The 14,642-nt window shown below is 39.0% G+C and overlaps 1 protein-coding gene across 1 annotated transcript in view; it reads left to right on the plus strand.

The window, feature by feature from the left end:
• Positions 1 to 2,959: 2,959 nt before the first annotated feature.
• The window catches only part of MUC19 (mucin 19, oligomeric), a 130,252-nt gene continuing 118,569 nt past the window's right edge, over positions 2,960 to 14,642 (plus strand). The window contains exons 1-2 of the mRNA XM_078150132.1: positions 2,960 to 2,965; positions 5,554 to 5,920. Coding sequence (XP_078006258.1) covers positions 2,960 to 2,965; positions 5,554 to 5,920 — 373 coding nt within the window. The remainder of the gene's footprint in view (positions 2,966 to 5,553; positions 5,921 to 14,642) is intronic.

Below are 14,642 nucleotides of genomic sequence, written 5' to 3' on the forward strand. Positions count from 1 at the left end.
GCTTGGAGCAGTCTCGTAATCGAGGGGTGAGGGGGATCAGCCTGAGGGGTCCTACTAGGAGCCGGAGGATCGGGAAGAATCTTAGGTGGCTGAGGGGTGCTGAGCCGGTCAGAGGGGATCCTAGTGGGGGTCAGAGGATTGGGAAGAATTTTAGGTGGGCGGGCCAGTCCTCCTAGGAGACGGATGGGCAAAGGGGACCTCTCCGGGACCTGTTTATACACAGTGAGGAGCACTCCTTCTTCTCCCCCCTTACAGGCATACAAACCCCAGGTCCGGGGTGTGAGCCACTGGAGGGACTGTTGATTAGGGATGACAAGAGTCACATGAATAGAGCTGGCCATGAGGGTAAAAGATGCTGTTGGGTCAAAGTACTCAGGAGGTTGACATACCCTTAACCCCAGGCAGAGAAAGAGTTTGGAAGGGATGCCAGAGCATGGTGGTTTTGGAACACTGAAGAGGGCACCAGGGCCGTGGGGTCTAGGCAGGTGTGGTCAGACAGAGTGAGGGGATATTCGGGGTTAGCCCCCCTAGATTTGAGGACCCACTTAGGTTTTGGCAAAGGAGCATGGGGATTAGGATGTCCAATGCAAGGGATTAAAAAAACAAGGGAAAAGGTTAGGAAGGGGATGTTCGGGAGTGATGCAACTTGAGGGGATCTGGACCAGGTATTGTTTCCCATTTCTCAGGACCGGTAGATGAAGCAGCTGCCTTTACTTGTGAATGATGAAGCCAGACAGGGATAGAGTCCACCTTTATGGCTGTTGGAGTGGTCATGATCACGTGTAGGGACCTTTCCACTTAGGTTCCAGGCCAGAGGCAGTGTACTTCTTGACCAAGACTGGGCCTCCTGGGCTGAAAGTGGGTACGGGCTGAGAGATAGAGACTGGTAGGCATCCTGGACAGATTTTAGGAGCGTCCTCTGTGTTTTCTTTCTGGAGTCCATGCAGGAACTTGGTTAAGGAAGAATTAGTGCCATCTGCCCTGAGTTCCTACTCCCCCCTTTTTGTTTTTGGCAAAGGAATCATCCAAGGAAGAAGACCACCTTAAGAGCCGGACCCATACTGCCAACCCCCAATAAATAGTAAACAAGAGCAAACAACAATATACATACCTTACATTAATCCACAGGCCCCAATACATACATAGATATATGAAAGAATCCATTTTAACACAGTGCATATAGGATCTTAAATGTTTCAGTCATGCCATGTTTCTCTGATGACATGGACAAGATAAACCACAAGCCATTTTCCTTTTAACATTATTAATTGTAACAAAACTTTAAACAAGTATGATATCACCCAAGTAACAAAATAACATTCTCACAAACCCCTGACCTAATTGTAAAGAACCTTAACTCATACGGGAACACACACAGGAACACAAGTCCCAGTTCTATAGTACCCTAAGATGTTATATAACCTCACATTGCCTAAGGAACATTTCCAAAATGAGCCCTAAAAAGCTTGCATGCATTTCCACTCTTGTTCATAAAACCTCACTAAATTGGTGCAAAAGTTCTTAAATAACACAAATTCCAGAGTAGTATTAAGGAAACTGAATTCCTAAGTATTACAGAATCCCTCATAAGTCTTTAGTTAAAGGCATATAGAGATGGTTCAGTTTTCCCAGTCACACAGGACTAGGTTCAAACAATACAACAAAGTTTTCTCATAAATAGCAAAAGTGCATAATTGCATTGTCAGGTACAGATAAAACTAATCAGAGAGCTCACAATAGACTAGTTTGGAAAAGAGAGAATTACATGTAATCAGGATAACAAAGAAAACCTTAGACATGAGGCATACAAATCAATACAATCAGTATTACCTATATTAACTAACATTAAGTTCCTTGGTCGTGTACAATCGGTTTAATTCATAGGCATTTCAAAAAAAAAAGGGAGCTCTGCTTCTCTGGCTTAGTGTAAAAATCCAAAACTGACCTTCCTGCCTAAACATGCTTAAAGCTTGGATTGCCATGATAGATACGTCTTGGAAGCCAATCATATCAGTCTAATCCTGTTGCTTTTCTCAAAATTTGCTATCCTATTTAATTAGACATCTATCACATTACACCTTTGTCTTCTTATTGTGTGTAAACATTTCCTCCTTAGGAGGATGCTATCCCTATATTATTATTATTTGGCCATGAATGTACTTGCATCCTATTATGGTAACGCAGAAATGTTCCAGAGGGACAGGGTCATATATCATGTCAGAAGGAAAGAACTTCATTAGCTCTATTTGTTTCCAGGCATGAATCATATCTGATAGGCAATCATGCAGTCACTGGATGTTAAGAGCAGGGATTGGGATAAATTAGGTGGGGATTTTCCTGTTCAGAAAGGAAATAGCACAATTGGGAAATAGAGTCAGGAAGATCCTACCTAGGCTGTGTCCAAGATGGTCCTCAAAAGTCTTCCCAGGCACAGACTTCCAACTTTATCAGTTATCAGCCTGCAGCATACGCCATTCTACTATTGGCTGCATGACAACTCAGACAATTATCCTGGTAATCAAAGCTCAAAACAATAGTAAATTTCTGTCCTACACAATCACATAACCTAGATAATAAGAATTTAATCTCAAATTGGTAACAGTAAAAGACTGACCACAGACGAATACTACTGCTCTCATAAACCTTTTAAACAATGGGAACATCTTGAGGTGAGTCTCCAGAAGTTTGTATAAATTTCTATACATTTTCTAATTCCAGATTAAAAATAATATTAGATTTCCAATTAATTTAACACAAAAGAGCCCTTACTACTCTTCACTAACATAACTATGCTGGAATCCTATTCCTTAAACAAAACAAAGAGGTTACTAACTTCAACCTCACAAGTTGATGGGTTTATGTCCTTGTTCACAAGCTCATTTATTCTTCTCTAATTATACTTTCAGAAATTGAATCTGTTACATGTGATAAATTCAAACACTGATTGTATACTTAGGCCATGGGGGTACTACAAATTCAGATCAAAACAGCAAGATCTCACATACTTATATTGTGCTGATATTTTTTACTGACCACTTGCTCTGATCAGAGAAATCCACTATAAAAGGAAAAAGGCAGGGACATGTGACATCCAAATATGACAGGATAGAAAATCCTTAGCTCTGTTTGAATTCAGGTAACAGTTACAGTTCTCCAACCATGCAATATCAATTCCACATCATAGCCAGACTCAGGAATAGTCAGGTGGGAAACATTCCTTCTCAAAGGAACACAATGGGGAAACAGCCAGGAGGATCCCATCAGAGATTGAGGCTAAGATTGTCCTCACAGCTTTTTCCCAGATGCAGATCTCTACCCGTTAGTAGCTTGTGTCATTTCTCTCAGATACCCATATTCAAACTCAAAACAAAATTAGTTATAGTCCCAAGAGACTTTTGCCTCAAACAGCAAGTTTCACTAACCATAGCTTAAAGCCAGATACGGTTAATATACTCCCATGGAATTGCAATAAGCAATAAAGATTTACCAGGACTCACATACATAAGAGATTGCGCTTAACGTTTAAACTTGTCCTAGTGTAAAAGCCAATCATTAGAAATCATTTCTATCTACTGTACATAAATTTGTAACTTCTCAGCAAGCCAAGTTCATTGTTAGAAACTCCAAAGAAGTTTTTCTCAGAGCAGATGACCTTGCTCACATAGATTTTTTTTTTTTTAGGGACCGGGGCAAGTTTGCAAAGTAAGGGGAATTGCCTTATACCCCAGGGAGGGGCTAATCCTGGTGCCCCTGCCTGCCGACTTCTTTATCCCAAGGAGGACTGTTTTGAATGGGCAGAACCAATCTGGATAAGGCTTTTACCCAATTCCCTCGTTTTCCCACAGCAATCAATTAACAATTCTAGGTCATAACATTAAAACAGTAACTTCAAATAACTTAGTTAACAATCTTATAACTTTCAGAAGTGATAGTCAAATTGTTTTAACTATAAGCCCTTCTTTAAAAACAGATTAAAATTTATCCTGATGTTAAGAAGAATAATCACTAAACTTTTATGAAGAACATTTGTTAGAAATTTTTAAAGTGATAGATATCTTTCCTTTCTACCTTAAAGCAAAAATAAACCTTTAAAAATGGAATTCATTAAAACTAAGTTGATGTAAAATGTCCTCAAGTAACATAAATAACTTCCCAAAGTACCATAACAAACTAAATTCCTAGTTGTTACAGAATTCCTAGACATTTACAAAGTTCCCTAGTCAAAAACAGAGAAAAAACATTCAGTTTTTATAATGCGTGAAGAACATTACCACAATAACAAATATTATCAAACCTTTAAAAATTTACTCAGTTTTTATCTCAAGGATTCTCATTTACTCAAGAATTTCACAACATAGGAAATGTTTACACAGATTTGATAAGAATTATAGGTGAAACTATCTCTTAAAATCAAATAAAACTTGGAAGTTTATTCTAACATATTCATTCTCCCCTATTTATTTATTTAGTTTTGGAGGGGTAGACAAAAATATATTCCCAAATGCAGTACCCTTGTTAAGCTTAGAAATGTACTGGACCAGTATTCTGATTGCTTTTTCTTTCCCATAATGACCAGTCTTTAAAAGAACCCACCCGGGGATCTAGCCTGAAAGGTGGGTGGACATAATTCCCTCCAACTTTCCTCAAACTGCCCTTACTATGCACTCAAAACAATCCACTCGTCTGAGTTTCCTTCAGTGTACTTAAGTGCAAAACAGTGTAACAAGTTCTGAAATTGAAAACATCACATATTTACCAATTTGGATGAGTTGGGGTTCATGGGGAAACATCAGCTAAACCCAGCAAGCCGCAGTCCTCAGCACATAAACCATTTGTCTGTGTTCCGGTACACAAGAACTTTTCTCTTTGTCTCCACACTCAAACTTGGCCAGAGTTAGAATGCAGAGAGAAAGAAACTATTACTCAATGCAGAAGTCCCAAAACCTTCTCACTTTCAAAACCTCCAGTCACACCATGCAGCTAAACCATATTCCCTTCAAATTTTCTACACACACTCCTCTCTCCTATATGCTTAAACTTCCTTGGCTTTCTTTCTAATGATTTAAAATCCCCTTAAAACCTGTACATATCTCATTCCTTTCTAATTCCAACCTGACACTTTGCAAATCCTTCGCAACTTGCCCTCTACCAACCATATAACCTAAATAATAAAGTATTCTCCTCTCTTTCCCTCTCCCATCCACTCACTCCTTTGAAGCTGCTATTACCTGGGGAGGGAAAGGGGGAGAAAGAAGGCAACTTTTCAGAGTCCTGCTGCAGCCTTTGGCTCTCTGACTGCAAACAACCCAAAAGGGAGGGAAACGATGTACTAGCTGTACCCCACCATTATTGCAGAACACAGACACAGACAAACAATAAAAGCCTGAACACAAACACATCCTCCCAATGGAAGTTGGAGGAACTGCCTTGGAGAAAACTGTCTGCAATCCAGTCTGACACCTGCCTTTCAGTATGAAACAGAGGTGGCTTCAGGCAGATGACTGCAAAACAAAATCTCTCAAAAACACAATCTCTACGCATATAAACGAATAGACCAAAACAACTAAGACAGAAACCAGGAACCAGAAATGGGCCCGACAGAAACCAGGGACCAGATACGGGCATAGTCCCGACGCGCTCTGCCTCGACCGTCCAGCACTCGGTCCCCACCAGAAACAGGTCTGCAGACATTTACCTCCAGAGGTTATCAGGTCCACGAGGGCCGAAATGAGGTACAGTCGGAGTCAGGGAGGGAGGCTTCTCTTAGTCCTGAGTTCTGGGGCCCTGGAACATCATCAGGGGCCGGCTCCGCTAAAAGTCAAAACAGAACAAATCCCCTCTCCCGAGGCTGATGTCCTCTCCAGGTGGGTCTCCGCAGCGACACGGTACGCTGCTATCTCGCTGGGGCCTCCAAAATGTTGTACCGAGAAATCAGCCAGCGAGACCCAGACATAATTTAAAATGTGGATTTATTAGCACCCAGCTGCAAGGGGTATGCACATCCAAATCAAGCAGCCCCGATCAGGGGTCAAGCTAAGGTTTATATGGAAAAGAGCATGGGAAAGAAATGCCAGGAACACTGATGAGGTAATCCAAAGGTGCAGGTGTCTTTGGGGGCTATGGATGGGAAAGTACAAGGAGTATACCGGACAGGGAGGGGGATGGATCTTTGGAGTCTGGCAGGCGGAAGAGCCCTTGGGCTGGCCAGGGACACCCCTCTCCCTCTGTCTTGAAAGAATGCTCTGCAACAAGGGAAAGCTTTCTCACAACACAGGAACTTACTGAGGAATTGGGAGGCTTCCAGAGACATGATATGTGGGCTGGGGCCTGAGCAGCCCAGCTCTGTGTAGCTGTACCAGGGAGAGAGATAAGGGTCATGCTGATGCCCATGCATGAATAACTGCTAGGCACAGTGTCCTTGGGTTGAGGAGTGATTGTTAGAGACAGTGTTTCTGAGACTAGGGATGGGGCACAAGTACAAGCACAAGCGCCTGAGCACCCCATCATTACAGGTCAGAGATCACACAAACCAGACCGGGTATCCTGGTCTCTGGTATGAACATAATTATCTAAAGCCATTGTATTGCAATCTTTCTTATCCATTTGTATTGGAGGTATGGGCTATGCTGAGCTATGCAAGAGTACATTTCACTATTGTTTAGATTTAGGAGAAAAGAGGTCTGGGGCAAGATTAAGCACCAAATTTACTTTCCATGGCTTAAAGGGCCCTACTACCTAAATGGCAAAATAATGTTCTGCATTACACCCCTACCTTAGGTTTCCTTTTGGCCTGCTCCTTCTGTTTGCTTACTTTTATCTTGCAATGGATGCCCATCTGTAGGGGCACCCAATTACGGGGAAGAGCAAACTCTCCTCCTCCATACCTGCTTACTCCATGCCTCCCGAGGCAGTCAGGTGGTTTAACCTGTCCAACTGTTGACTGTGTCGACCCACAAGGGGCTACTTCAGTGCAACCTATCTCAGCCAATGATTGGGGGTCTATTGAATTGGTAGCTCAAACCCACCCCAGTAAAGGTCTTAGATTCTTAGAGAATGTCTGAGACAGCAAGGTGTGTGAGGCCCAGGAAACCAAGCAAATCTGATCTTTTCAGGAATTAAACATTCTCCTTAGTGCTCCCTACTTCTGTAGGTAGTTGGCAAAACCCTCATCTGCCTACCCCTCAACAGCATTCTGGGCCCTGTTTTTTCTGGAGTCACTTGAGTCTCTTTAGTTCCCCCTGCTGCTTTTTGCTGTTTATCAAATCGCACCTCTGGAACCCCTATAGGAGACCTTGATATGACCTAATGCAACTGCACTATTTGCATTCATCCTAGTGAACCTAAGCCAACCCCTGGAAGGAGATTAACTTCATGATATATAGCCCTGCCTTCTCCTTGGATCCTAGGAACCAATACGACCCAAGGGGCCTCTGGGTTAAGTGCCACTCCCCGTCACAGGCCAACCTGGAGTTCTGGCCCTACAAACAAGAGCAGAAACTACCTTTGGGGACCACTACCAGGGGGTGGGGGTGGGGGCGTACCTCTGGGTGGAACACTGGTATGGCCTGACATCCAGTGGCTCCCCTAATAATCCCTGTCTGAAGCTTTGTATGGGCATGCTTCTCTCTCAGTCCTGGCTCCTGTAACGTGACACCTCCCCCAAGAGTATGGGTAGTGTGGGCACACATAAGAAGGCCACTATCAACTGTCTCTGGCTCCATTACATTCTCCCATACCCTATCATCATCCCTTTACCAGACTCTCCCTCCTTAGTAGACTAGGCTGTGTACCATCTCTCACGCCGTACCTGATCTCCAGTATATTCCAGGTACCACTCTGGTACCTCTGACTCCCTGAAAATGTTGTTACCATGGATTTTCACCCCTAGATCATGTTCCAGTGCTCCCAGCATGTGGTCCGTGTAATGTCCTCATTATAGGTGGCAGTACTACAGGAATGGGAGCAGGAGGTCTAATTTCTGGAAATGAGGTTTTGAGGAATCTGTCTAGACAGGGCTGACATGAATGACCAGATAGCAAGAGTGGTGGGAGATCTGAAGGGTGAAATCAACTCTCTGGCTGAGGTGATCTTACAAAACTGGTGGGCATTAGATATACTCTTCACAGCCCTGGGACAGGGGGAGGGGCGGGTCTGTCTTCCTCAGTGAGGAATGCTGTTTTTATGTTAATAAGTCCCAACAGATTCAGGATAGCATAGGCGCATTTCATACTCTTGCCACCCTATTAAGGAACAGGCCACAGGGACCCAGTGGCATGGCGTGTTCAGCAACCTTTCCCTTGAAGTGGGTGGTTTGATCAGATCCCTCCTATTTTCTGCCACTGGGATACTTACTGTCCTCACTGTCCTGGTGAATAAAATTATGCTGTCCATAATCATTCCTCCTTGATCTGCAGGACATGTCTCTGACGTTCCTTTGACCAAAAGGAGAAAACATGAAAACAGAGCAGCAGACCCCTGGCCAAACAAGCAAGAGCTACTAGAACTCCCCTTCCCACTTTCTGAGGAAGAGTAAGGCTCTGCCCCTATAAACCTTGTTTTCTCTGAAAGTGCTTTAAAGTCAAACCTGAACTCTACAGCTGCAAGGAGCATTCTACTGCCTCACCCACTATAATAGAACTCTGGAGACTTTCCATCCTGATTCTCTTCCTTGTTCCATGTACCCTGGGGCATCTCATGACTTCAGTGAAATGACCCCTTCACCGGAAAATGGAAACCAAACCTGAAGAACAGTGGTAGAACCTGATTGGGCCATGACACGGCCATTCCCACCCAGCTTTGCAGTTTTTGTCTTTATGCTCTGTGCAGCCTAACCCCAAAGTGTTTCCTCATGCATGTTGCCAGCTTAAAAGAAATAAAGCACACATGCAACCTAATTCTGTTTGTCTTTCTTAGACCAGACTCTGGGGTTGACATTTATTATTATACCATATCAGGAAACTTGTTAGCTGTGTAGTTCTAAGCCACGTTACCCCAGTTTGTAATGTGTATAAAGACAGTGCCTAACATTAATTTGATAATTTACTATATTAGAAATATTGTTAGAAATGTGAATTCTTTAGTTCTTTTGGCTTATAGATTTAAAGTGTTAAAAGACAATAACCAGTAGCAATTAATAACTAGATTAGGGCGTCAGTATTTTAAGATTTCAGGATCTAGTCCCATGCTTAAAAGTGCAGTGATTTTACTTCAATTAAGAACTAGAAATTGCACAGGAAAAGATTTAGAAGTCCGTAACCAGCTTTAATCTGAGAGTAAGGTTAGATAATCATCTGATTATTCATGTCCATCTTTCAGGATAAATCAGGCAGGCTTTATTAAATCTAACACTACATAAATATAGTATATGGTAAAGATGTTGGTTATGTGATTTGTGACTAATATAAAAATCTTAAATATTTCTTTGTACTGTTCAATTATTTAATTATTATTTAATTCAGCTATTTAAATAACTCTATGAAGGCTCTTAAAGGTTTCTGTCTGGAGAAACTGGCTAGCATTAAATCAAATTCCTTAGGTCTTTTTGCTTGGGCCCAAAAGCAGCAGTACAACTTAGAATCTTGGGATATTTTAGCTCAGCACATTTTAAGCCAACTTGATGATAACAGGTGTGATAAGCTGGGATGCTTAGGGCAGCTCTTTATTTGATAAGTCTCAAAGGTAAAAGAGGCAGGGGTTCCAGTTCTTTAAAGAAGCAGAAGAATCTGGGAATCATAACCATGTGCCTTTTAAAAAAGAAAAAGAGAATGAATAGGTTAGGAAGCTGTTAGGTCATTCTATCAGCCCTACTGACCACATGCTGTAATACTGAAGTACTATTATTTAATCAGACATTTCATCTAAATTTATTTGTATATCATTTAGGAAAATTATGAGATTGTTAACTAAGCTATTTGGAATTATTATCATACTGTTAAAACCTATAAAGTATTTACATAGGTATTTAAAAGGAAAATTGGTAATTGTACAAAGAAAAGATCTTGTAAAATCTCCTTTGTAAAAACTACAAGAATTCTTAGAATCACTTTTATCAATCCTGTACAAGAGTTTTCTGTGTTGTGAAATTCCTACTGAATAAATGTGAATCCTTGCACAAAATTAGGGTGTGATTTTCAAGCCTGCTTCATCTAAAAATATTTTTGAATGTATGTTAATCTGGAGGCTTATAGCAATTGGCCAGTGCCTCCTTTTCTCCCCCTCATCCCTCCACTCAGTTTAAGTGATCTATCACATATTCACTATCTACGCGAGATTCCAGGATGTAATTTTTTTTATTTCTAGTGGTATACTTAAAGACAAAGGGAAGAAAAAGATATTGAGTAAATTTTTAAAGGTAAACTTTGTTATTGTAATCAGGCTAATTTAATTGGATATGTTCTTTTTGATTTAGAAAAACTGAATTTCCTCCCCACTGTAAACATCTTTTGACTAGAGGGAGATGTTACTTAGGAATTTGTGATTATTAAGAATTTTTTTTGGTTTTATGGCACTTTTGGGATTTGTGATATTTAAAGACAATTTACACCAACTTAGTCTTGACAAACTCCAATTTTAAAGCTTTATGTTTGCTTTAAGGTTGAATGAGAGAGATCTATCACTTTAGAGGTTTCCAACCAATTTGCTTCATGAAAGTTTAGTGACTATCTTTTTAAATCAGGATAAATTTTAGGCTCTTTTTTAAGAAAGAGAAATACTTTTAGGAAGAAATGCTTAAGTCAAAATATTTTGTGTACATATTTAATTAAAAACATTTATGATTTTTAGAAGGCCTGATTAATTTTTATTTGTAAGCTAATTTGTTGTAATAATTTAATGCTGATAACAATTGTGTCCAGATCTGTTGTGTTTATTGTTTGAGGAGAAAGCTTTTTTTGGGGGGGACCCTTAATATTCTTTGAGTTTCATTCCTAGGTTTGTCGTGTTCTTGGAGTAGCCCCTTAAATGGAGCACTTTAAGAAAACATCAGGAATCAGTAGTTCAGTGGAAGCAATATCTGAGATCTAAGGCTAGTGAATACCTGTCCCTTAGAATAAGGTAGGGAGGTTATCTTGGGAAGGCCAAGGTGGACTCTTCTTAATTAATTTTCCCATATAAGAAATCTGTCTACCTGGCTCCATATGCTATACTACTTAATAGTGGTGAAGGCCTTGAGGATCAGTTTTGAACCACGTCCTGCTTCTAATTCTCATAGCAAATTTCTATTATTAGGATGGAAAAAAATGGAATTTTGCCATTGCAATGCTGGATCTATTAGTTATTAGATTAATACTAAAGCATATGTATTACTGTAATAAGCTGCAAGTAGGAAAGATCTTGCTATTTTGATCTGAATTTAGTCATTGTATGGCCTAAGCAAGAATTAAATTAAATTAAAGTCAAGAAGCTATTTGGTTTATGTTTTAAGGAATAGGATTTCAGTACAGTCCGTTGTGTTAGTGAAGAGCTAACTTATGAGCTATTGTTATAAAGATGAACCCAGACTCAGTTCCAAAGGCTGGTGTCTCAAAGACTTTTTATTAAAGAGGTTGAAGTGCATCATTATGATTCTTCTGAGAAGCAGGTGCATATCCTTGGAAAGAGAGAAATGTGTGTGGTAAAAGAAACCAGGGCAAGCTTTATAGTTGGTAATTTTAGTAGTAAAGTATAAGTTAATTATAGTTAGTAAAAGTTAGTAATTGCCTAACTCCTCCCTTCTGGATTAGGATTGGTCCTAATTCTTCTGGGTTACAATCTTCCTTATATGCCCTACCCCTAACATACATTATGTGAAATGTACTATCACCCCCCCAAGGAGAAGTTAGCCTGTCTGTGTTGTTTTCTTATCTCCTTATGTGGAAACTTAACTCTTTCATTTCTCACACTATCTTGTGTCACCTTAACAGGAAATCTGACTTTACTTATGTTTGTTATTTAATCTGGGATTAGAACACATGTAGAAATGCATGCAAGCTACTTAAGGATCACCTTAAAGATGCTCCCATTTTTAAAAAAGGGATACTGAGAGCAATAGTCTACGTTTATGTCCATTTGAACAAGGTTAATAACTGAACATGTTTTACCATAGGTATTTCATATAACCTACTCTCTGTATATAATTTGGGATTATTATATTTACATATCTCAAATCTTTTGTTGTTTGTTATTAAGCATCTTAAAGCAAAATTATTTGTGTAATGTTGAAGTTGAGGATGAAAGAGCATCTACTTACCATGAGTACTGGTTATATCAAGATAAGTTGTGATTTTTCTGTGTTGAATCTCTAACTGATACCAATGTGAGATTATAGTTAATACTTGTTATCTAGGATATGTGATCCTTGAGAGCTGAATCCACCTGAAACTCTAATTGTTGGAACTTGCTGCTTAAGACCTTATAAGACTATAACTGATATTATTCTAAGTCTGACTCTAGATATGATCATCAAGGAGTACTATTGAGCCAATGATCCATGATGCCAGCAATCCTCTAGGGTTTTACATCTTTAACCATGGGTGTTCTCATGGGAAAAAGATTGGGAGAACATCTACTAATATGGGCTGAAGTAGGATTCTCCTGACTCAATTTCCCCAATATGACATTTCTTTTTTTTTTTCCCAATATGACATTTCTTGAACGGAAAATATCCTACCTGGCTGACTTTAAGCCTGGCTCAATGCAATTGGCTATCTATATAACTTTTGCCTGGAATTGACATGAAGTTAGAGAAGTATTATTCCCTTACTGTATAGTTTTGTCTCTATTCTCCTTTTATGGCAAATTTCTATAATCATGTCAAATGATCAGTATGAATACAATATTAAATCTTTAGCTTATAGGCTAATACTGGAGCACATCTGAGTTACTATAATAAGATTCAGGTAGAAGATTTGAGCTTTTAGCCTCAAATTTCCATGCTTTTCATATTCCAAACAACTAACTAAATATTTAGCCTTGACATCTGTTACTAGTTATATATTCCTGTGTGAGTTAAAGTTAATTTCTCATAATGATACAGAGATAATTAGGCAAATGATGCAAAGATTTGTGAAACCAGGATATGATTCTGTCATTTAGTGAATATCATAACTGTTTCAGTTCTGTGTTAAGGAAAGGGGTATCAGTACAATTAGTTAACTTAAAAGAAGCATGGCTTGTGGTCTGTCTTGTAAATGACTTAAAGAAACATCCACTTTTGGTAGAGGTTATTCATTTGAACATGGCTAGGAGTTGAAAATATTTTATTAGAAATAATTTACTTGATATGCACAGTTTTAAAATTGATTCCTTAATGTATTTATGCATTCCATCTCAGAAACTTTTATTATAATTGAACTTAATTTGGCAATTTTTGTATTAGAGTCCATCTTCTTATAAAAAGTGTTGTTATTAATTCCTCGGTGAAATCTCATACTCCTAATAGGGGAATGAATAATGCCAAGTATAAAAAATTGAGTTCTAATTTTCTGTTTATATCTGAGTTTCTTAGATATATCAACATGAGAATTGGCCAAGGTAAAATTGTAAAATTCCTGGTCTAAAAATTTCCAAATTTGATTTTATAATTATAGAGACATTAAGGGTTGAATTAACTTTCATTACTTGACCTGGTTATTGGCAAAGTAATTTAAATCTGTGTTAAGACCAATTTTGTAGGAGATTTTTAAGAGAGACAGGATTTCTACAAATGACTTGAGTCTAAGAAGACAGAGAGTCAGCTGAAAACTGCTCTGAAACCACATCCAGACCAGAGGGTTGCATTAGATGGTGTCCCAAGAACCAGACACAAGATGGTTTTACAAATATAAATTTATAAAATTTGTTATAAAAAATTGTAATAAAAAATTTTGTACGTAAGGACCTTTTCCTTATTCTTTGATTCCTTTGGGATATAGGCCTAGAAGTAGCATAGCAGGGTTAAAGGGAATTTATTATTTAGTAATTTTTTGTGAATAATTCCAAATTGCTTTCTATAATGTACCCAGGCCATGCAGTGCATTAATGTGCCTGGTTTCCTACAGCTCTTCCAAAATTTGTCATTTTCTATTTTTTGCCATCTTTGCCTATCTGAACTGCTATTCTGTGCATTTCTTTAAGAATACTCTGGAGCATTTTAAAATGACTATAAATAGTCTGTATTCCCTTGATGATTGGCTGTTCACATATCTTTAGGTCATTTATCAATTGGGGAATAATTCTTATTCTTATAAATTTGAATCAGTTTTATATATATTTTGGAAAGAGGCCTTTATCAGAAAATCTAGCTCCAAGAATTTTTTTTCCCACTTGTTTTCTTTTTGATATTGGCTTTATTGGATTTGCTTTTGTTTCTCTATCTGTTTTTTTTGGTGAGGCAGTTTGGGTTAAGTGATTTGCCTAGAGTCACACAGCTAGTGAGTGTTATGTGTCTGAGGCCAAATTTGAGCTCAGGTCTTCCTGACTCCAAGGGTGGTGCTCTGAGCCACGTAGCTGTCCCTATTGGATTTGCTTTTGCAAAGCATTTTAAATTTATGTAATCAAAATTATCCATTTTATCTTCTATCTTCTTTATCTCTTGTTTGGACATAAACTTTCTCTCTATTCATAGATCTGATAGATTCTAATATATTTATGATAGGACCTTTTATATCTTGGTCATATGTTCATTC

Source organism: Phascolarctos cinereus, unplaced genomic scaffold (assembly GCF_003287225.1).
Source record: "Phascolarctos cinereus isolate Bilbo 61053 unplaced genomic scaffold, phaCin_HiC Scaffold_1;HRSCAF=81, whole genome shotgun sequence".
NCBI classification, from domain to species: Eukaryota; Metazoa; Chordata; class Mammalia; order Diprotodontia; family Phascolarctidae; genus Phascolarctos; species Phascolarctos cinereus.